Source organism: Lathamus discolor, chromosome 2 (genome assembly GCF_037157495.1).
Source record: "Lathamus discolor isolate bLatDis1 chromosome 2, bLatDis1.hap1, whole genome shotgun sequence".
NCBI lineage: Eukaryota > Metazoa > Chordata > Aves > Psittaciformes > Psittacidae > Lathamus > Lathamus discolor.
Window position 1 is genome coordinate 53,247,358 of NC_088885.1, and position 24,976 is coordinate 53,272,333.

Consider the following 24,976-nt stretch of genomic DNA (forward strand, 5'->3'; position numbering starts at 1 on the left):
GTAGCTACTTGAATATTTTGAAGCTAACTGGGCCTTCAAATTAGTAACAGACCATTAGAGTGATGGTATTACTGGATAAACACAGGCATTAACCAAATGCATTCAAAAGGCTAAGTTTTGAAGCTTATTTCTGAATAAGGTTATGAAACTTTAAACCAACAAATCGCACAAGAGACTTTGCAGCAATGAGTGCATATTGCTTCCAAAACAAAACCCCACAAAACAAGCTTTTAAATATTACACATTCTTATCAGCAAGGGACAAAGTGTTTGACCTTCGTTCTGTCCAGTATCTTTATATTTGATCTGACCTGAGAAATGAACTAGCTGTATAACAAGAAAATTTCATTCTACATTATACTTACCTAAATCAGTCTCTTAGAGCAAGTGAGACCGTAACCCAGAAACCAAACAATGAGACCAAGGGAGCTAATTATATATATTAAATATCATTTTAACATATATAAATACTTTTTAAAATGCAGAGTTGTGGACTTGTACAGAAGCAAGCAGGGAACTTGCATAGTACTGCTGGCAAGTACTGCCACACTAACACATTCCTCAACAGGAATTTAATTTTCGAAGGGCCAAAATGCCTGAATTACGTGTCTGTCTTTACCTTGTCCACCATCCGAGAGAAAAATGCTGAAGCGTCAATCTTTCAATGACAGTAAAGCAATTCCGCAAAGCCTACCCCTCTAGGGCCCCTCCCAGAATGAGGGAGCATCGCCTGCTCCACCGAAAGTGAGGGACAGCTACTCCTAGGGTGGCCACAAGAGGCTGTGCGAGAGCCATGCAAAGCCCTCCCTGAGAAGTCTGAGCTCCGACACAACCACCCCACCAAGCGAAATGCTGAGCAAATACAAAAAACCGATGCCCTGTTTCCATAGTGCCATATCAACTTACTTGCAAGACCGCAGCTGGGACTACGTGCATTTAATTCCTTTCAGATGCATTCACAGTTAGTACCGACCCACAAAGCTGACGGAAAGATCAGTGTAATACCTTCTAAGCAGCAGAGCAGCCTAAGCTAGGTACTGTTAAACAGCTAAACTGTAACAACTCATAGAACAGCTTGTGTTGGAAGGGACCTTAAAGATCATCTAGTTCCTACCTCCCTGCCATGGGCACAGACACCTTCCACTAGACCAGGTTGCTCAAAACCCCATCCAACCTGGCTTTGAATCACCCCCTCTGCAAATACACTCTACTCATTATTAGCTTCAAAACCTGGGTTTGAATGTTAAATTCTGTATGAAACAAAGCTCATCAGTAAGATGGCTCAGCTGTGAATGGGGATGTCATCTTGGGCTTCTCAGAATATCATGCATCTCTACCAGGTGGCACTTTTTGGAGATGGTAACAATTGGTTTTACATCATAGCTTCTACACTTTTGTTTTGACAAGTCAGTAAAGCACAGGAAGAGATAAAAAGGTGAAGTTTAAGCACCAAGCAAAAATATTACTAACAGGTTCTCCTACCCAATTCACTGTTGTCATCCACCAAAATAACTTCATGAAGGAGATGCGCAGGAGTGCGGTCCAGAACACTATGCACTGTGCGAAGCAGGGCAGAAAGCGCTTCATTGTAGAAACAGATGATAACACTGGCAGATGGCAGATCAGCAGGGTAGGACTTCTCTCTACATCTGCAAACAGATACAGTAGTTATCACTTTATTTTTAGTGATATTTCCATAGGGCTAGGTCTTTATTGAAACTTCATAAATAACAAGCAAACATTAAATGCATAGGAAAAATCCCTAACTTGAATATAAAGAACTCAGGTGTATAACACCTATAGTAGGGCTCAGCACAGTAAGTTACCATCCACATAATGCAGACTTACAATCGACACTGCTAGTTGTTAGAAAACAGAGGATATCACAGATTGATGTTAGAAGTAAAAACCACAGATCCTCAAGATACAGACAAGAAAAAACACCAAGGGCTTGTTTCAGCTGCCAAAACACTACCTAGTACCCTCAGGCAGCTCAGATATGTACAGGAATGGCAAATATGATATGAGGCCTACAAAAACCCCACAGCTTTACTGGCCAGCTGCTCAAGAACAGGTTGGCTATCCCAGAATACCTCCAATAGTGATAAATACCTATCCAGACAAGCAAGATTGGGATTCAGCCCAAAGATTAAGATGTTTACGTCTAGTCTCTGCTGTTAGGCTGTCGTGGTTAAAACCAATCCACATAGCTCGTTCACTCACTCCCCCTCCCCCGCCTTTTTTCTCCCTCTTTCTTTCTTCCTCCCCCTTCCCCGCTCCCGGACGGATGGGGAGGAGAATTGAGAGAATGTAACTCCCACGGGTTGAGACAAGAACAGCCCAGTAACTAAAGTATAACACAAACCACTGCTGCTACCGCCAATGATAATAATGGTAAGAGAAAATAACAAGAGAAGAGAATATGATACCACCGCCAAACGAGTTCAACCCACCCGAAGACAGCCCGTGCCCTTCCAGGTAACTCCCAGTTACCTCCCTGGGCATGACGTGCTGTGGTGTGGAATACCTCTTTGGCTAGCTTGGGTCAGGTGTCCTGTCTCTGCTTCCTCTCGGCCTCCCCTTGTCCCTAGCAGAGCATGAGACTCACAAAGTCCTTGGTCAGAGTAAACATTACTGAGCAGCAACTAAAAACATCGGTGTTATCAGCGCTGTTCCCAGGCTGGAAGTCAAAACACAGCGCTGCACCAGCTACTAAGGAGGAGAAAAATGGCTACTGGTGAACCCAGGACAGCATCCTCCCCTTATTCCATACCATTCACATCATGCTCAGATCCCACATTTTCAATATACCATCTCTCTTACATATATATATACATCCACATACACACAGAGAGAAAGAAATCATTTCTCAGTGCATGGATCAATCCCTATAATGCTGTCAAGTCCCTTCAGTCCATGATGTCAGGTTCCATCCCTTGTAACAGTCTTTCAGGGCAGGAAAAGCTGTGTGCAGTGTTGGATCGTTGCCTGCTGATGCTGATCTTTCCTTCACTGCAGAACTCGTCTGGTTCTATCAAAATTCATTCTCTGTTGGGATGATGGTTGGAGGGAAGTCAGGGCCAGTCGCTGGTGACCTGAAGACATCTAACTAACGGGCTATAACAGTATTATACAGAGGGCAACAGCATACAATTAAGTTCATTGGCTGTTTTCCCCTAAAATCAAATCCCCTTGAGGTATACATCGGACTTCTCCATCTTCCCACATTACCCACCAAGTATATCCGGGTCCCTGAGCAAAAGCAATCCCATGAGTGGGTTTGCCTTTACCTGAAGCAGGAATAACCCAGACTGTCTTCCCCAGCAAATTCTTCATGTGCACCACAGGAACTTTGTCCCCCTCTACAATATGTAAAAGTTCTGACTGGGCTGGGCCAGCTCTGTTGGCAGATCCTCTGGTGTTGACCAACCAGGTGGCCTTTGGTAAGTGTGTGTGTATCCCAGTGCTTGAAAGTTCCCCCACCCATTGCTCTCAGTGTGGTTTTTAACAGCCCATTGTACTGTTCGATTTTCCCAGAGGCTGGTGCATGGTATGGGATGTGATATACCCACTCAATGCCATGCTCTTTGGCCCAAGTGTCTATAAGGTTATTCCGGAAATGAGTCCCATTGTCTGACTCAATTCTCTCTGGAGCGCCATGTTGCCACAAAATCTGTTTCTCAAGGCCTAGGATAGTGTTCCAGGCAGTGGCGTGGGGCACAGCATATGTTACCAGCCATCCAGTGGTTGCTTCCACCATAGTAAGCACATGGCGCTTGCCTTGGCAGGTTGGTGGGAGTGTGACATAGTCAATCTGCCAGGCCTCCCCATATTTGTACTTCAGCCATCGTCCTCCATACCAAAGAGGCTTTAACAGTTTGGCTTGTTTAATTGCAGCACATGTTTCACAGTCATGAATAACCTGGGCAATAGTGTCCATTGTTAAGTCCACCCCTCGGTCATGGGCCCAATCTGTATGTTGCATCTCCGCCCTGATGGCCTGAGGTTTCATGAGCCCTCCAGGCCAAAGATAATTCACCTTTATGTTGCCAATCTACGTCCATCTGTGCCACTTCAGTCTTGACAGCTTTATCCACTTGTTGGTTGTTCTGGGGTTCCTCAGTGGCCTGACTTTTGGGTACATGGCATACCTTCACCACCAGGTTCTGCACCCAGGCAGCGATATCTTGCCACAGTGCAGCAGCCCAGACGGGTTTACCTCTGTGTTGCCAGTTGCTTTGCTGCCATTGCTGCAACCACCCCCACAGGGCACTTGCCACCATCCATGAATCAGTGTAGAGATTAAGTACTCGCCACTTTTCTCGTTCAGCAATATCCAGGGCAAGCTGGATGGCTTTCACCTTGGCAAATTGACTCGATTCGCCCTCTCCTCCAGCAGTTTCTGCAACTTGTCGCCGAGGACTCCATACAGCTGCCTTCCATCTCCGATGCTTTCCCACAATACGGCAGGACCCATCAGTAAACAAGGCATACTGTTTTTCACTTTCTGACAGTTCGTTATATGGTGGAGCCTCTTCAGCATGCATCACCTCCTCCTCTGGTGACATTCCAAAATCTTTGCCCTCTGGCCAGTCCATGATGACTTCTAGAATGCCTGGATGACTGGAATTTCCTATTCAAGCTCTTTGTGTAATTAGTGCAGCCCATTTACTCCATGTAGCATCAGTTGCATGATGTGTAGAGGAGACCCTGCCTTTGAACATCCAGCCCAGCACAGGCAACCGGGGTGCCAGGAGGAGCTGTGCTTCAGTGCCAATCCCTTTCTCAAAGACTTCTTCCACTGTATCGCCCCACACAATAATGTCATCAATGTATTGCAGGTGTTCTGGAGCTTGCCCCTGTTCCAGTGCAGTCTGGATCAGTCCATGGCAAATGGTAGGGCTGTGTTTCCACCCCTGGGGCAGCCAGTTCCAAGTGAACTGGACACCTCTCCAAGTAAAAGCAAACTGTGGCCTGCACTCTGCTGCCAAAGGAATTGAGAAAAATGCATTGGCAATATCAATCGTGGCATACCACTTGGCTGCCTTTGACTCTAATTCATACTTAAGTTCTAGCATGTCTGGTACGGCAGCACTCAATATTGGCGTGACTTCATTCAGGCCACGATAGTCTACTGCTAGTCTCAAATCGCCGTTAGACTTTCACACTGGCCATATGGGGCTATTAAAGGGTGAGCGGGTCCTGCTGATCACTCCCTGACTCTCCAGTCTACGAATCAGCTGATGGATAGGAATCAGGGAGTCTCAGTTGGTGTGATATTGCCACCGGTGAACTGTTGTGGTCGCGACTGGCACTTGTTGCTCTTTGACTTTCAGCAACCCTACAACAAAAGGATCCTCTGAGAGACCTGGCAAGGTGGACAGCTGCTCAATTTCCTCAGTCTCCAAAGCAGCAATACCAAAAGCCCATCGGTACCCTTTTCAGTCTTTGAAGTACCCTCTCCTGAGGTAGTCTATGCTGGGGATGCATGGAGCCTCTGGACCAGTCACAATGGGGTGCTTTTGCCATTTCCTCCCAGTCAGGCTGATTTCAGCCTCCAGTACAGTCAACTCTTGGGATCCTCCTGTCACTCCAGAAATACAGATGGGTTCCACCCCTCGACAGCTTGATGGCATCAGGGTACACTCTGCACCAGTATCCACTAGAGCCTTATACTTCTGTGGGACTGATGGGCCAGGTCATCTGATCCACACAGTCCAGTAAATCCGATTATCCCCTACCTCCACCTGGCTGGAGGCAGGGCCCCTCTAATAGTCATCACAACGTTGAACACTTAAGTCATGTTGAAAGGAATTATTCTTCATTATCACAGGAGCTGGAGTAAAATCAGCTCTTCCACTCCATCTGGGAACCTGCTCACCAGAGACTGAAGCTGAAGCTCTCATGGGATGATCAGTCTTGGCCCTTGCTCCCCTCGCACCCCACGCTGGGCGCCAAAAGGAACTGTCGTGGTTTAAACCGATCCACATAGCTCGTTCACTCACTCCCCCCACTTTTTTCTTCCTCTTTCTTTCCTCCCCCCCCACCCTTCCCCGCTCCCGGAGGGATGGGGAGGAGAATTGAGAGAATGTAACTCCCACGGGTTGAGACAAGAACAGCCCAGTAACTAAGGTATAACACAAATCACTACTGCTACCACCAATGATAATAATGATAAGAGAAAATAACAAGAGAAGAGAATACGATACCACCGCCAAACGAGTTCGACCCACCCGAAGACAGCCCGTGCCCTTCCAGGTAACTCCCAGTTACCTCCCTGGGCATGATGTGCTGTGGTATGGAATACCTCTTTGGCTAGGTTGGGTCAGGTGTCCTGTCTCTGCTTCCTCCTGGCCTCCCCTCGTCCCTGGCAGAGCACGAGACTCACAAAGTCCTTGGTCAGAGTAAACATTACTGAGCAGCAACTAAAAACATCAGTGTTATCAGCGCTGTTCCCAGGCTGGAAGTCAAAACACAGTGCTGCACCAGCTACTAAGGAGGAGAAAAATGGCTACTGGTGAACCCAGGACACAGGCGAGTGCAGATTTAGCCCACCCTAAGCCAACACAGTGCATTTTGTCAGCTGAAGAGCTCTGCATGCTTCACTAACTGCATTATAATAAAAGCAGAGACAACTGACTAACATGCAGTTATCCAAGATCAAGCATCTTAATCTGCAAGCTGAATCCCACTCAAAGCAGGACATCATTCTTTATTTATCCTTGTCTTCAAAATTTTGTCCATAATGCTAACAGGACGCAGTATCACAAATTAATATCATACAAAGATGACAGGCATGAGAAAATACAATTAAAAATAAACTACAAATGAAAACCCAAGAGTACACAAAAAGAGTTTGAATTGCCTTGGAATGAAGTCAGCTTTTGGAACAGACATTTCAGCAATTACAATTCACTACATTTGTCCACACCAGAGAAACCATTAGAAAAAACAGATGCAGGTCTATTGATTTTTCAACTCCATGTTAGTTTGGGGTTTTGTTTTTTTTTCTATTGTTTTACAGCAGTGGGTTTTTTCAGAATAGTTGTCTGCCAATCCTACTATTCACAATAATTAAATTAACGTTAAAAGTTTGAATAAATGTATACTCAGTCCAGTTCTTCATTAAGCATTCTTAAAGTGACTTAAGAATCAGGCAAAACATCTGTTGTCAGGGGGTAGCAGTCTTTCTTATTTCATGGAGCCTTGTTTCTCTGGGGCTTTACCTACCTATCACATACCTCTTCTAGCTGACAAAAAAAAAAAAAAAAAAAAAAAATCAGATCTCCAGAAACAACATTCAGTCAAAAAAAGGCAGAAAAGACCAAAGGATAAAAGCTCTGTTTAAAGGATTAAAAAGTCCAGTTTAAAGAAGTCCTGTTTAAATAGCTGAAAATCTGCCTTCAGCAATATGGGAGGCTGAAAGAGTTTAACAGAAATGTAGTACCTAAAACATTAAAAACTGCTTTAGGTATAACATGAGTAACAAGTCTTTGAGCATATGAAATTATACCATGCTCTCTGAAAGAAAAAAAATAGTACATACTTTGCATCTCTTGTATCAGGCACCTCCCTGTGGTATCCCAGTCGATTACTGATAAGCATATTGAAAGCATGCTTCTGGTAGCCCAAGTCTCTTACTTCCTGATCTTTTTCATTAAAAATCATTCCTGCAAAAGAAACACATCAAGATCAGGCTCAAAAATACCCTTTGGAAACAACCAAGAATTCAAATGTATGCTTTAATCTTCCCTAAAACACATCACATTCATCAAAAATCCCTCTGGTTTTGCAAAGTATATTTTTATGCAACTATTTTTGTTACCTCTTACAAATATGTACTACTTATGAGTACTACCTGTAGTATTCATTGCAGCCGTGACAAAATGAAATCAATCTCCAAAGACTGGTGGCTCCCTCGTGTTTTATTGTCTTACCAGACACATGCCCTTCATTTAAATGTCCTCTAATTCTTAACACCACCTAAAAACCAACATCAAACAAGCAGCAGAATATAGGCTTTAGCACACAACACAGCAGCACCTATCCATACAGATGGAGGGTCTGTCACACAATTTTTGAGAGAGGAAAACAGATTTACAGTGGTAGAAAACCCCTCACAACACCAGCTCCAGTTTCATGAAGTTCTCGAAAGTTGCAGTACCATAAAAATAGCTATGAAAGAACTATAAACTTCATGTTTATCTCCCCTGGGACTTTGACAGCAAGTAAAAAAGCAACAGAGCCAGCTGTTTCTCTATTGATTATTTTAACAGAAGCATCAAGTGTTGATGAGCATGGCTAGTATAAGTAAGTGCACTGTTAGAGGCCAAGAAGAAATCTTCAGTGCCATCCTGTCTGCCCACCTTGCCTCAGTGCCATGGGCTTCTCTCCCACTGGGCCATAAACTCACCAGTGTGAAGAGAAACAAAATATTATGGTACTTCACTCAACTCTTCTACAGCAAAAGTGGAGGGAGAGGAGGGAAGTGTGTCTGCTAGCCACTTCTGCAACAATCCAGGTAGCAGAGCAATGACTCTATTGTCTCTGTTCAGCTGGCTGTACAGAATGAGATGTGTGTGTCCTCACCAGCTATTATCAAGCTACAGTGGCAATTTCACTGAAATTTCAGTACAAGAAGCAAGCAAGGATCAGGTAATTTATCTCCTTCCACTCTGCTCATAATCTCCATTTGACTCAAAATCTGAAGAAACTAATTAACAAAGGGGTACCTCATTCACATGCTACCACGCATCCAGGATAGTATGCTTCACAGACTCACTGACTAATTCATGCTGGAAGGCACAACTGGTCTAATCTGCTCAAAGCAGGTCCAACTAGATGAGGTTGCTCAGAATTTGTGCAGTTAGAGTTTTGAAAGCCTCCAGTTTCTCCAAGGATGGAGATTCTACAGCCTCTTCATTTCCCTATTTTAGCATTTGACCACCTTCACACTAAAAAATGTTTTCCTCTTACCTAACTGAAATCTCTTACTCACTCCATTTCTTATCATAAACCCCATGCACCTCCAGAAAGTCTGGTTCTATCTTCCCTACAGCTTTCCATTAAGCTGCTGTTGACAGCAATAAAATCTCACCCCTCAGCCTTCTAAGGCAGAATAAACCAAATTCTCTCAGCTTTTCTTCAACTCATGCTCTCCAGTTTTTAACAGCTATGCAAAAGCCAGCTGAGCTCAAGCCCAGGGAAAATGAGATGGGTTAAAAAACATAACAGAAAGGATCATTGAAAGTGTTGAGGCTTTCTTCCTTTTCAAAAAAGTAGTCCTGATGGCCTTCAGAGCACAGCTGCCACTACCAGTTGTGTTTCAGCAACAAAGTCTACCTATAGGTGCAAGAGAACCTTCTAGAGGGAATCCTGTGCATCCACATTCCCACTAGTCACATTTACCATCCTGTCACTTTCAGTCTTGAATACAGCAATAGCAATGCAGCTGCACTATCAAACACCTCAAGAGCAGATGACTTGACATTTATGCAGGACCAAGTGGGAACCACTGGATAGTGAGTGAAATATGCAGAAGATGAAGGATACACCCACATAGTGTGTCTTGTTGCAACTACCTATCATGCTCATGGATGAGTGCTCCCACTGTGGATAAGTTGCATGGTGGGGGCAGAAATGAGGTGTGTTTACAGTGGCAGTGCCACTCTTCCAGCACCGTGCTCTATCATTCTTACATACTCAGCACCACAGTAACATCATGCCACGGTGTCAACTTAAAACATTTTCTTCATATATAGCACAAGCTCAAGAAGCACATATCAAATGTTTAATTCTACATTCCATCCATATCCAGCCCCTAACTACCTTTTGCTTCTGGATTTGGATAAGAAGGGGTGCTAGTATTTTTCAAAAGTTCTCAAACAATATCCAAAAACAGAGGCAAAAGGCCTGAAAGATTTCAGTTCAAACAGCAGATAAAAGTCCTTGAAAAATAAGAGTTTTGCAATCAAAACATCACTTTAGGCTTTACCTCAGCAGTGTTATGTGGCTCTCAGACTGAAATAAAGGAGATAGATTGCCCTACCAGATGACAGCTTGTTTCTGGCTATCACGCACCAACTTTCTTTTCATTTATTTTTGCTTTGCGTGTTTATCACTGCCCTCCCCTAGATAGACAGGAAGCCCTTTCCTGCAGCACCTGATCTAGTTCTAACAGAGCCAGCTGTCTCCTGATGATTCATGTAGAATTTATCCTGGCACTGTAATTCCCCTTGGCTTTCACCAACCAAACCAGTCACTTGGTTTGAAGATCAAGGGACTTTTCAGTTAAAAAGCTCCAGTTTCTTTCCTGGACCATACTGAATAGTTGGAAAGAAATAGCCATCTCTGGACTGGCCTTCACCTCACTTAGCAATCATGATAAACACTTGTAATGCCACAGGGCAATTGGCATTTTTCCTACATATTCGCACAGGTCAACTAAGAAACTGCAGTTCGGTAAAGTTCTATAAATTGTTGAAGCTTTTGATCCGCCAATCATCCAAAGTAATGACAGAGGACTTGAGTCAGATATGAGTGTTAAACTCTATGCCTTATTTCGCAAAGCGGCAGCAAAAACTAATACCATACCACTCAGTATCTGCCCCCAGACTTAAAGCAAGTTTGCAAGCCAAGTAGGCAACATGCCTCAGTTTGCACATCTGAACACAGCACTGAACAAGTTGTAAGCAGTTAAATATACAAAGCATTTTAATTTGGAAGGCAAGTTTGGAAGACAAAACCAAATCATCTCATTGATGAAATATGCTCCAGTGAAACACACAGACTTTTGCTGGTACAAATTAAACAGGATTTGGCCCTAACCACTGTCATCTCAATAAATCTTTCATTGCATTTTCATCCCACACACATTTCTTATACATGATTTCATACTTCAAGGATATTCTCCAAATCAATGGGTACTCTTTGCTATATGTTGCTATCAAGCTATTTTTAACTACTGCATATGAACAGTGTCTCTGTAGCTAATTAAGGTTTATGTATTTGAGCCCAATCAATATAGCAGTAAACTATGAAACAAGCATACACTGAACCCTCAAAAGGAACAATCATATCAAGGGTAAACACCTTTCTGTAATCCAGTCCTCCTCATTAGCAATTACACAGCACAGCTCTAAATGTCAGGAATGGTATATTTTGGATTAAATGCAGTAGAATAAATTTCAAGTAATTCCTCATGAGGAGAGCCACTAGTACCACTTGCATTGTAATAAAACAACCTTCAATTTCATGATACAATTTTCTCTAACATCCTTAAGACAAATACACAACAAAAACAACAAAACCCACTTTATATCTCATTTCATCTTCCCTTTTAATAAGTTGTCACTAACACTAAACACCACTTACCCATTTCAGGAGAGAATTCAACCTCCCCCTTGACTGGGTCCTGGACATGATTTCCAAGGGGATTTCCTATCTTATTCTCTTTCTGTTGCAATTCGGGTATATGAATTGGCCCCCGCGTAAAACGAGGGTAGAATTTTTTTGGAAATGGCCTCTGAGGTTCCAGCCCCTTGACGGGCACATTCTTGAAGGATTGGCTCTCTTCACTGAAGTTGAAATACACAAAGAGCAGAAGTGTCCAGGTCACAGATGTGAAAAGGCACCCATAGCAGAAATAGCGTAGTGTGACACTTCCCATTGTAGACTTAGCATCGTTGAGGACCCATTCTCAGTTACCTGAAAGAGAGCAAAAACACATATTGAGAATGGTACCTGGTACTTCATCAGGAACATCATCAAGACCCCAGTGACGCAACACAATTTAAGGTAAAAATGATTAATTTTTCCTCACAACAGTTACATAATTCTCTCACTTGCACAACAGTATATTCCTTGCATGCCTTCATTCATTTAAATCTACCACTATTTAACTAAAGATACTACACACAAGGACTTGATTCTTCATAGAATCACACAGAACGGTTGAGGTCAAAAGGGACACCTGGAGGTCACACTGTCCAACCCCCTTGCTCAAGTAGGGCCACCTTGAGCCAGTTCCCCAAAGCATCCACACAGGTCTATTTCTGTAGTTCAGTTCTTATCTTAAAGCATGGAATGAGAGAACACGGGACAGCTACACAGTGCAGTACTTTTTGGTGCAAATTTCAGAACAGTCACCATGAGTATCCTAGAAATTCCAGAAAACACAGGCTGCAAAATAGGAACATATCACGTTTACAGTCACTCTTCTCTGCAGAAAGAAAGGAAACAGATGTGACACAGGGAAAGAGCGAAAAGCTCCAAGGTTTGTTCCTGTGAGCCTCTGTATACTCCAGAAGAGCTTCCATACTCCCTGGAGCAAGAGATGTTCACCTACAGCAACCTAGCCCAGATTTTCACTTTAGGCACCCATCCACTATCACAATTTCCCCAAGCTATACTGGAAATTATTACCACAAGAAATCCCTTAAGTGGAGCATCTGAAGCTGGTGATAACATTCTACTTACAGCCCAGGAGAACCAGGTAAACTTCAGGAGTTTTTCAAATCTAAAAAGGCTATAAAAACCCAAACCAAAAAATCCACAAACACTGACCAATATAACCAAACCAAAAACTATACGGCTCAGTTTCCAAAACTGAGAAAAACACTAACTCAAAGAGTTAGATTTCCCTCATCATTAGCCAGCCACAACAAATTCTTTGCACACTGAAAAGAGTCAGGAAGCCATTAAATCGACTTTCAACTAGCAAAAAACCAAAGTGTTGGGGTGGCAGTCAAGGGTTTGTGATGATGCATTTTTCAGACTTCTCGAAGTCTGAAACTATGAGAAATCTTCAGGTCATCCTGGCAAACAAACCAGAACAATATTTATGAGTACAAACACATTATTCCCTTTTCAATATGGAAAACTACTAAAAAGAGGTAGAAGGCGTTCATTATCCCAAAGAAACCTATAAAGATCCTGCTTATTTTTACAATGTAATTCCGAGTCTTAAGTGACTAGCATCCAAAAAAAGTGTCAAAATTCCAGCTCACATTTCACAGACAGCAGCAGGTCATTGTCTCCCTTCAAAAACAAAATATCCACAAAGTAAAATAAAGAAACAAAAAAAACAAAAAACCCCCACAAACCCACACAACCTCCTACCCTCCTCCAAAAACCTCCTAAAACAAAATTTACACACTATTCTTACCATGTCAAATTCCCTCACTTGCAAGACAACAATCTCTGCAGCAGTTAAGCCCAAGAAGCTTAAAAAGGTCTTAACCAGGTTTGAAATCTCACACTGACCCTGTGCAGACAGATGAATGCATGCTCTGTGAAATAGCCTCTAACACTGTCACACAGAAATCCTCCCGCTTAGCTGCAGAGCCACAAAATTTCCCAGGCAACAAATGCTCTGGGGCAGAAATTATTCAAACCCCCCTCATTCTAGCTAGCACAATAGGTTTACCAGTTAGAGAAGTACAGCTCAACAATCCCCAGTGCCTTACTCCTTGTGCTAACAGAGGTCAATGGTCATACGAAGTGAATCTAGGCTCTGAAAAACCACATAAGGCTGCAAAGAAGCAAGATTAGATAAGCAGTTATATCCTCCCGTTGTAATAATTCTTCTTGCCAGACAGTGTGCAGACAATTAATACTTAGCCATAAAAGATCTGGGTGCTTGCCAGACTGGGTTTGGTTTTTTTTGCAAGGCCACAAGGAGGTCATCTGCTGTAAGACTTATCTAAGCCTAACATACTGCTCCTCAAAACCTGCTAGAGTTGTTTTTCCATTCACTATGGTAACACAGACACACTACCCTAACATCATGGCACATGCACCTACATTGTGGAACAGAACTGTTCTACTAAGATAAAAGTTACTGTAACAGAAAAGGAACCTTTTCATTTCAGAGCTGTTTGAGGATACATCTACACTGCAGCTTGCACAGGAAAACCAAAGATAGTTCTTGCTATCTCAGGTAGCAGTAGGAATAGCAAAGTAGAATTCATCAGAGCTTCTTGCCTTTCTTTTACAGCTGAGAGCTTCACCTTTGTTCACAGCCACACTAAAGTTAAAATTTACTCTGACCAACATTAAGCATACTCAAATTAAAGAGGAAGGGATAAATCAGTAATCATTAGACTTAAAATATGGCTGCAAATCCCTTCCAACTCCAAAAAGCCCTCTGCCCAGACTGAAATCACACAGTTACTGTTACAAAGGCAAACCTGAGTTTGATATTATTTCCGTGTGCTCCCTGCTGGAGAACTGCTTCACCTTCTTTTCCCCTCCACTGTTTTGCAGTTTTGTAGAAGGATACAAAGGTTGAAGTACTGCATGTAAATCAAATGGCAGAACCTCCACAATTCAGAAAACTACACCCTTTCAGTAGCTTGCTATTCCACCAAGACATTTGGTAGTACATTTGGCAGGAAGATACAGACTCATTTTCTTTAAATACCAAATGTTTTGTTAGACACCTAATTTGAATGAAAAAAAAAAAGTTGAACCTTAACTATGAAAAGCACATTGAGGCTTATTAGTTTACTTTATTCACCAACACATATGCATTTACACAACCACTGTCCTATGGATTTCAACCACTTCTTCCTTTTAAGCAGCCACAGGAGTTATAATCTGCGTCAGAGCTGCGCACTTTGGTTTTAGACAGTTTTATGTTGAGCATGACTTCTTACAGATGTCTTTTAGCAAAGAGGCCACAGTAAGTTTTCAAGTCCTAAGAAATGTCAGTGCTGGTTGGGACCTGCCCTGAGGAACTAGTAGATCCTTTCCAGCCCTATACTTCAATGTATCAATGTGATTGTACTTTGTATACATCTCCACAGCTCCTCAATATACTAAGAAACAAGTATCCCTGTGCTCATTTCAGATGCAACAAAGAGATAACCACTTTGATACACACCAGAGGGAAGGAGGAGAGAATACTTCAGCTTGTCACAATGTCCCAGGAGGAAACACTCACTTCAGAGGCAGCCACTAGCCCCCCGATTCTTACCTCGCCCATCTCTCTACCCACGGCTTGCTTGTGCAAGCCATCTAGACGCAGTGAACGAAAGCCCTAACCTGTCCAAGCTCCTCTGCTCTCCAGTTCTGTGAAGTCTTCTAGGAAACATGCTTTGCCAGGTTACCCAACAACTGTCTCTGTCTGCTTCCTCACCCCCTTATTATTATTTAAGGGAGACAAACTGTTTCTGAATACAGGAAATGCAAAAGATACGCCTTTCAAATCCAAAGTATTAGTATCTTCCTCAGCCCTGACACATGCTTTATGAGAGTAACATATTATCTGTTATAACATATATTAGCTACATTTTTAACATAACCCTAAAGCTCTGCTAATGCAAGCAGACCTAGGAACTTTGAACAATTTAGCTAGAAACAAATCAGAAAAGCAGAATACTTTTACTATTTTTACAGATACTAACATCAACCAGCTTATAAGAAAAATACTGTAATACTGAGTCCAGTCACCAATAAATTGTTATTTGGACACTATGATTAAAACCTATTTCTACATATTTATTCAAATACAAAAGAAAAATACCAATAGCCATTAAATATATATATGTGTGTGTATATATATATATATATATAAAATAAATACATGATTTAAACATATGAAGTAGAATTGTTTCACAATACAGTTCCTCGCAGATTTTACTGGTAAGTGAGACTAGGTTAGAAGGATCTATCCCATTTCTCCCTTTCGTTTCTGAAAAGCAATACAGCTGCCAAAACTAAGTTTCCGAAATACCCCACATAAGAACTCATATAGTGAAGAACATCCAGAATGAACAAAAGACATTTTATCTCCCTTTGCAATATAAGAGCTTTCACAGCAAATAATTAATAATAACACCTTTAAGTGTTTTACAAAGATTCATTTATATCCACAAGATCCTAGTGATACACAAAGTTTATGGCTGTTTGCATTGGCATAGTTAGGAATCCAAACTTATTCCAATATGACAAACATAACTCATTCAAGGTGGCAGAACTTCCTACATCAGAAAATTACAAACCATTTTGGTGGTAACTGGGGTGGACCAAGAAGGGGAAAAAATACCTTAGAAGCTGCCCCCATCAGCACCAGCTCAAAAGAGACCAAGACTGAAAGACACAGTATTCCAAGAATTTCTAACAAAATATTCTGCCTTTCAGTCTCTGTCTTGTTGCTCTGGTTTGACGGTCACATATTTATTGCCTGATAGTTTTCAAACTTTGGCAAAACTTTGGAAATGAGTTTGCAGAGCCACATGCCAGAAATGCCAAGAGTAAAATATTCCTCTCTAATTTCCACGAATTCCAGTACAAAAGTCTCAGTTCCTTGTACAAGCAGTAAATCATTGATTTTTTTCTTAAGAGAACTACAGCAGTTTAATACTAGTAGCTCAGTAGAAGTTTATGAAAGTCAATCAATTGCAAAGCTGGAAAAAAACCCTCCAGGAACCTACCTGCCAGATTTGAGCATCAGTCACGCCTCTGCAGTACTGCTTTTCATGTCACACCAGCTTCTTACAGCATTCTTACAGCACCAGCATGACATTCATTTCATACATCAAGCCCAGAATCATTTATATTCATTTAATAATCAGCCCATCAATGATACAACTTTCTTCCCCCAGACAGTCCAGGACAGTTTCTCATTAGTAACCTGTGCAGCAACAACTAACACTGACCCAGTGTGTTAGCCTTCAGTATTTTTAATGGAGGGGGGGAATAAACCACCCACATTTCCCAGTATTTTGGCTTAAAGACCAAAAGTAGCTACAGGCTCTATAACTTGCCACTGTTTAAACCCTGACATTTGCTTGGATTAACCTCACCAGTTTAGTAAACACATTGTATGACTAGATATTTCATGACTGTGCCAAAATCCATGTCTGTCAGAGGTCAAACAGAGGACCAGATTAACCTCAAGGTTTTTGAAACAGGAGTAAGAATTACTTGAGAAAACCTTACAGTCAGCCTGTAGTTTTTCCAAGATCAGCTTTTCTTCTAGAAAAATAAGATGAAGACAGACAGACAACTCATACTACCCAGATTTCCTGAAAGACTGCATGTGTATTTTGGACCTATATTAAGCCAACACACAGTTGCATATAATCTTCATTTTAAAAGAACATTCTAGTAAAAAAGAAAAAAAAAGTAATCTTTCTACAGGTATTAGGATAATTATTTGCTGCATGACCTTCTACAGATGCTTTTTATGATTTGCTTTAGGAAAAACAACTATATGAATATAAAGTAACACTACTTACAACTGCATTTTTGCTTTTTTTTTAATAACCTTAACTTTTTACATGTTTCTTGGCCTCCAGGATGTTATGGCTACTACCATCACTCCCCTTCCACAACAAACATCAGCATGAACAGGCTTTCCTATTTTCTTCTTGAATCACTAGCAAACAGGAGCATTAACAGTAGGATGAACAGAGGCCAGATTAGGAAAAAGTAGTACTCCAATACTACACTCATCACACAGAGATGCCATTTACAGTGGTTTCTGCACTTTCACAAGAATTATTTTTTTTCCAGGCATCCTCTACATTGCCAGCAGTCTCAAGGGAGAGCCACAGTTAACAGACTAGCAAGATGAAAAAGGGACACCCTAGGCAGCTTTTGTTTCAAACTCTACCACACATCACTAAGAGCAACATCCACGGAACATAGATTCTTGAGCACATGAAACACTAAGCTTTCATTTTCTATCTCTGGCTTTTGCTCTGAATATATCAACCCAATTTAACTCCTTATGAAAACAAAACACCACAACCTCCTATTGAATTGCTTTGGCACTAAATAGGATCTGACAGTTCTCTTTTAATTAAAAAACACACATTAATTTATGGCCTTACAGGAGGGATGTGTCACTGTACTTTATGAATTAAGTGGCTATATTTGACATGTCGTAGGCAGGTAACTACTCATGTAAAGACAGACTGCCGCCTACAGGAACCCACCTCATGACATTCAGCTAGGACAAATGCCAAGTCCTGTACCTGGGACAGAAAATCTCTCCAGCCACTGACAAAGCCTGGGGAACAGCTCTGCAGAGAAGGACCTGGGGAGGTCTGGCTAAACATAAGCAAGCAGCATGCCCTTGCAGCAAGGACAGCTGACAGAACAGGGGCTTATCAACAGGAGCACAGCCAGCTGATTGAGGGATGGCAATTACACCAGTCCACACAGCACTCGGGAAGACCACAGGCAGAGTACTGTACACAGTCTGGGATTTGCCAGTACCAGACAGACATTAGCCAACTGGAGCAAGTTCAGTGGAAGACCACCAAGATGGTCACAGGCTGGAACACCTGTGCTATGAGAAGCAGCTGAGGATGCCAGGTTTCTTCAGCCTGCAGAAGAGATAGCTTGGGGGGACCTAACAGCAGCTTGCTGCAAAGCTGCCTACAGGGATGTAGTCAAGAAAATAGAAGCAGGCTATTTAGTGAGGTGGAAGAATGAAAAAGTGGAAAAAAAAACAAATAATACTAATATAACTCCAGTCACAGCAACCCTCACTCACAGAAATATACTGCGGGCCATAGGCTGTCCTCTTGCATAAGATCACTGCTCCCATTCATGTTAATGAGATGACACACTAAGATCTATTTTTAATTAGCCTCTGTAAGTCACTTCTAAATGCAACTTGAAAAGCTCTGAGAGCCAACATTTTAATCATTTCAGCACAGCTATATGAATCCATGTCATGCCACTTGAAATAAAATCTCCTGGAATGAATACAGAATTTTGATCAACACCATACAGATAAATAAACGTACAATACCAGTAAGTTCATTATACATTACAGATAAGGAAAGGCACATAGACAGACCAGTTACATGAAGACCCAACTATACTATGAGTATGCTAAGTCTAAAAAGGATAAAGTATTTTAGGAACAATTTAAAACTTAATCTTCTTTATGTACTTAGGTTCTCACCCCTCACTATTTTACCACTGACAAGTGACTCACTTATATACGAATTTGTATTTCAGTTTTTGGACTTTAACCAGAGATATCTAAATATTGCATACTGTCATTTTTAATCCTGTGGAATATAACTTGAAATGCCTCCTTTGGGAATGTAACTTTGCTATCAAGCTTTTAGGAATTTCTCAACTCCAATAAAACAGCTTTACATAGCAGGCTGCCACACCAGAGTGAATGCAAACAAGTATTTTTATAATCAAAATGTGAAGTTCCTTCTTTACCCACCTCCATTTAAAATGCTCTCTCAAAGAAATTGTCAAGTATCTTCTGTAGTAACATCTTCCATCTCTCTGTCAACTCCAAAACATACTATTTTTTTTTCCTTACTAATAAAGGACACCTTTCTCCCAACATACTCCTCTCCAAGGAGTGACAGTATTTCACAAGGGCTCTCATTTAAGGACACAATTTTAATGGAAAAAGCAATCACAAGTTTTGGACAGAAAAAGTTTTATAAGCATCAGGATCTCATATTAACAAACAACAGAAAGGAACACCAGTTTTAGTTACAACCAGTAGTACAACACTGCATCAAGAAAAGTAACACAATAGCCCAACCTGATTACAGAAAGCAAGTAGACTTGGATTAGAAACATGAGCTTACCAAAATCCTAGTGCTCAATACTTAACAAATAACTGCAATACAGTAGACAGTTTCATGCCGTTGCAGTGTCCTCATTCCCCCCCAGAAAAGCTACTGGTTTCCCAAAACAGTTACATGCATGGAATTTTCTTACCTAGTCGCGGAACAAGCATTGCACCATAGGGCTGCTTGGCTAGATGTTACTTATAGCCATCTGGCATATAAATACGCATCATGCCATTCACAGAGTCCTAAAAATACCTTCTGCCTTTTTTGTCACTAATAAAACACTGTCTTCCAATTGAAACAGCGAGATTTTCTTTTCATTAGCAAAACCAGCTCTCAAGGAAGCTACAATTTTGTGTACGGTCTCCAGAGAAAGATGCATGCATTTTGTAACACAGTCTTTCCTTCTTCACCCACAGCTTAGAAAACAGCAAGATTAAAAAACCCACACTGACAACTTCTTTTTCTATGAATCTCCCTCACATTAAAGATCCATGCATCTGAATATAAGTTTAACAACCTTCCAGCACTGTATACAAATGCAAAATGTATGAGAGCTTACAAGGTCAGCTACACACAAGTAAGCTGCTTAATACCTTTTCTAAACGTTTAAAATCTACTTAGCTCTTCCTTGCATTTTATGTCTGCAAAGCTTACCAAAATAACAGTAAAACCACAGATGTATGCAAAATAATTAGATCAGGCACACTTCTACATGAAGAGCGGAACAGAAGAACACTCACCTTTTTCCAGAAGAGTCGGCACTAAAGAAGCAGTGCAAGGTTACATAGTGAAAACACATTTACTGCAGTAGCAGTCAAATCCAGTTGGTGTCTTCATTCTAAGCGAACAATAAAACGCTGAGCCTGAAACTTAACACTTTGCTGCTGAGTACTGCTTGCAAGTCCTAGCTGGGAATTGGGGAACAGACACAAGCTTCTCTATGACAACAGGCTAATTTGGATGGGTCTCAGGACATGAATGCTGCAAGGTTATTTCTCATTTGACTGTATACACTGCCCCAGGAGCAATGATCTCTTTTCCTATTTGGGAGCTTTTTTCCCCCCATATTTCTCTTTTTCCCCACACACATACCTCCTCTCTTTTTCAGCTGATGCATGATCCATATGGATCCATGAATTTGTCAACATAAACAAGACTGGTCATTTAACTGCCATTCACTAGGAAAGCATGATCAATCAATGCATTTCTAAAGCATTCTTCATCACAATATCAAAGGGTGATGCTACAGAAACGCATGAGAAAATGATCGTTAACTTGTATGTTAATCTCAATTCTAAAAAAGCCTTTACTCCTCATTTTCCAAATCACTGGTTATTTTATAAATGTTCCATATTTTGACTGAAATTTTCTAGATATGCTTTCTGTTTGCCTTCAGAAATCCTCATCAAAAGTGCTTTGAGCTTTTTTCCAGTCTTTCACAAGCAAAGTGAAAACACATTTCCCAATTCTAAAAAAAATAAAAACAAAAAATCCCCACCAGACTTTATTTGCACAGCCCTTCTGCCTAAAAAGCTGGCAGAAAATCTGGCAACAAAACAGACCTCACTGAAGTACTTCGGAGTGCGACACTGAAAACTGGGCTTGACCAGTCTCAGTCTTAAACCTGTGACTACTGACCATGGGCACTTCATTCTGCACAAGTTTTTCCTGCAAATCCCAGTTCTGCAGTTAGCACCATCTATCATCCACTTGTGCAAACAGTACTGAAATCAACAGCTGTATACAAAAAAACACCACACACAAAAGACATTTTCAAACACAGACTAGAAACTTGGAAAGACTGTACCTGAATATGTATAAAATCCTATGGTTGAGACAGCGCTAACCTGTTGGCTACTTGCTGTAGCCCCACAATCTGCCCCTGCAACTTGGTTTGGTTAGCCCAGGATCAGATACATTTATGGAGCCTGAGTAACAGATACTAGTGTACATTGAAATTAACTGTTTAAAGATAAAAAAAGATTAGGTGTAGCAGCAGAACTGTGAGTGAGGTTAAAACAAGTTACAGTTTAAATCCTCAAACTGCCTCTGACAGAAAAATATTTAACTCCTTCTAAATTGCTTGGAGTTCTTAACTCCTGTTATGTTTCTCTATGCTATTAAGAGATGGCACAATCTTAAGAGATTTCCTCAATACATCTCGTCCTGCCTGTTTTGCTTAGCAGGTAGCCATTGTTAAAAAATGTGGAATTGAAATATTAAAAGTAGCCACTGAATTGAAATCAACATCCATTTGCATTCCTTACGGCCAGAAACAAAGGTTATCTGGAGGTTTTCCTCCCAAGCGTTAGTATAGAGTCCATAGTATAGAGTCCACAGTACCCACGCCATTTGGAACAGCAGAGGCATGGGCCTTTCACTTTTCCCAGTAAGAAACTCTTAAGACCAAAAGCCCCTGCTATCTTCCTGCTTTTGGATCCATTTTCTCAACAGAATTTCTATGCACAGGTTCCTCTCTACTTCCCTCATTTCCTCACTAATGTTTTCAGCCATTAATATAAGAGAGGAATCCTAAGGATATAAACCTACTATCTGTTCTCTCGTCAAATCACCGACTGAGCGTGTGCAGTTCCCAGATTGGCCTATGAGATGTTATGGTTGAACTATTTGCTCTGTTACAGATTTTGATGAGATCCCTAGCAACTCAGTGTCTCAGCTCTCACCTATAAAACTGATACATTAAGGCAAACACATCAAAGGTTCTGCCACAATAACCAGAGATGATACAAATACCAAGCAGAGCTCTGGGTCAGAACATCAGTAATTCATACCTTCTTCTCCCCCAGCAAATGTATTTCTAAATAGGAAACTCTTGTATAGGAAACATTCTCTTTTTCCCTTACTTAACACAGTGCAGCAATACTAACAAAGAGGTACCACTGCTGGTACAACCATACCTACAAGGAAAACACTTTCACTCACATCTAAACTAAGCTATCAATTTAATATAAGCTTATCTTGCTAAATATTGTAGCGGACAATAAGGTAGGGAGTTTTCCAAATACGTAAGTAAACAGACCTTGTATTAGCCACCTCCTGGAAAAAACCAAACCATTTTTGTGGACATTAACTGTTGGATTAAAATGACAAGTCACTAACATAAAGAAATTTTACACTGCCTTTAAGGAGAGCAAATTTCTGCAAGTTATGCTAAAAATTAATTTTCTTTGTCCTTCATTCCCTTCTACGTGATCTTACAGACTCAGTCTCCCCTTCTCCAGAGAAATCCCTTCTAGGAATGAATTGTGGACTGCTCCTTTTCCATCCCATTATTCACTTCTACTTATCTATTGCCAGTGTTTCTAATGGGAAAACACACTCAGAATTTTGATGTTGCAATCAAGGATGTTGCAACAAGATGAATAGCAGATCAAAAAATACATTTTCCCCACTTCACTAGAAGCCATACTTTCCAACACATTGCTAGTACAGGTCAGCATGCAATCCAAAACAGAGCCCTCTCTTGTTTCACAAGCACTGCGTCTCCGTGTCTGCTGACACAAGAGAGAAGAAATTCATGCTGACAAAATTAGCTAATCCAGAAAAAGAAAACTAAACAAAGCACTTCTAACACATATGAGAGGTATCAACAGAGACCAATTCATTCTTGATGTTACACTTCAGGAATTCACAAAACAGTGAAAATACCTACGAAGGTCGATTCATAAGGGGCTGTGTATCAAAACAAGATAGATCTTCACTACCTGGAAAAGGATCTCTGTTTTAATTAAGGCCACCTCCAAGGTTTAAAGCATCTATATGCTATCCTTAGCTGTACAAGAAAATCTGTGCCATTCAGCCAAGTAATACTTGGGACATTTTTCCATGAACTAAAAAGAAGACTTCCATGAGCATGCTCCGAACTTCCATTAAGTATTTCCTTTAATCAGTCTGGCACACAGGGTTTGTTTACTGAGGTACCCCTCTTTTCAGCATGCCTCTGCAAGTTTATTAGCTTAACCTGTCCCTTTAGAATGCAACTTCTTAAATGGTCCAGTGTCTGTCTCATAGTTGAAGTCCTACAAATGACAAAAAGTTATTGCAGGTAAGCTTACCGCTCTGTAACATTTCTCCAATCACATATTCCTTCCCTCTTGTACAGTAAGAGGGATTTTTGTCAAGGTAGCTTGCTCCACAGCAAGAGATAACAGCATGCACACAGCCACCGTAGCACAGCTGATAGAGTATAACTTCTCAGTCACAGCAAACCTTCAGTGTCAGAAGTGCAAAAATTGCAATGCTGCTACTGCCACAAGAGAAAACCACAACAGCTCACCAGCTCTAAAATGAACTTAAAGCCAGCAAAGACATCAGAGTACCTACCTGTGTGCAGCATGGGGCAGTGAAATCTGGACTCCTCCCTAGCCTGCACACCTATTTCTCCCTCATAGTACAAAACATTAAGTAGGCAGCAAAAAGTCCTGAGGTTCCCTGTGTTAGAGGTTTCTAGCTAGTGTAAACAGTGGAAAAGCTGATTCACCCCTAAGCAGTGTATTCCAGTTTCAAACATGCAAGTTATCTGGCTGCCAAAACCCTAGACTGCACAAGAAAGGGCTGAGACACAGCACACAACTCTGGCAGGCGCTTCAATCCATACTCTGCATTTAAGAACAACATCAGTCATTTAACCTACAGACTTGGTATATCTCCACATCTCAGGGAAGCAGTTCAGAAGTTCATACAACAAAATATATGAAACTTTGTATACTTGCAGTCAACTTCTGATTGAAACAGTGTGATCAGATTCCTAATTTTCTCACTTTTTTGTTGCAGTGTATTTCTAGGTTTCTCAGACCTTTCAAATAAAGTATTTACACTAATTACTGTACAATGCTGACTCACATGAGAAACATGCTAGAGTACAGCTGAAGGATGTGGTGGATACTATCAACTCTTGTACAAAATGAGCTGAACAATGCATTTACTGATGCTACTAAACACTGGCTTAACAGCCAAGGCCTTTGTACTAACAGTACTTCATACATTAACACAGTAGCTGCAACAGCAGATGCATTCATCTCCATAAACCACCATACGTTTTGAAAACAAGCCTTCGATAATAATCAAGAGCAATGATCTACCTCCCACATTCTAACAGGGACTGAAGAGTTAGAAGTCCAAAGACTTCACCTCTGGAATACTTTTTCAGAAGAATAAACATTAATTTCTGCACTTGAAATATACAAACATGCTTTTTGCTCTTCAACAGCAAGCAAATGGCTATATTGCAGCACCTCTCCAATACAAATAGTACCAAAGAAAATTACTTCATTTTACAGATATCTGTAACTGCAGTATTGTCTAGCCAGGCAGATGAGACAGTCCAGGAAGACGATAAACTGAACTGTCACAGGAAGAAATTACTGGTTTGGGTTCATTTGGTTTTTT

The 24,976-nt window shown here is 41.1% G+C and overlaps 1 protein-coding gene across 1 annotated transcript in view; it reads right to left on the reverse strand.

The window, feature by feature from the left end:
• GALNT11 (polypeptide N-acetylgalactosaminyltransferase 11) overlaps positions 1-24,976 on the reverse strand; it is a 53,407-nt gene that overhangs the window by 25,620 nt on the left and 2,811 nt on the right. The window contains exons 2-4 of the mRNA XM_065666834.1: positions 11,373-11,705; positions 7,546-7,669; positions 1,482-1,648 (exon numbers count right to left, since the gene is read on the reverse strand). Coding sequence (XP_065522906.1) covers positions 1,482-1,648; positions 7,546-7,669; positions 11,373-11,667 — 586 coding nt within the window. The 5' untranslated portion in view covers positions 11,668-11,705. The remainder of the gene's footprint in view (positions 1-1,481; positions 1,649-7,545; positions 7,670-11,372; positions 11,706-24,976) is intronic.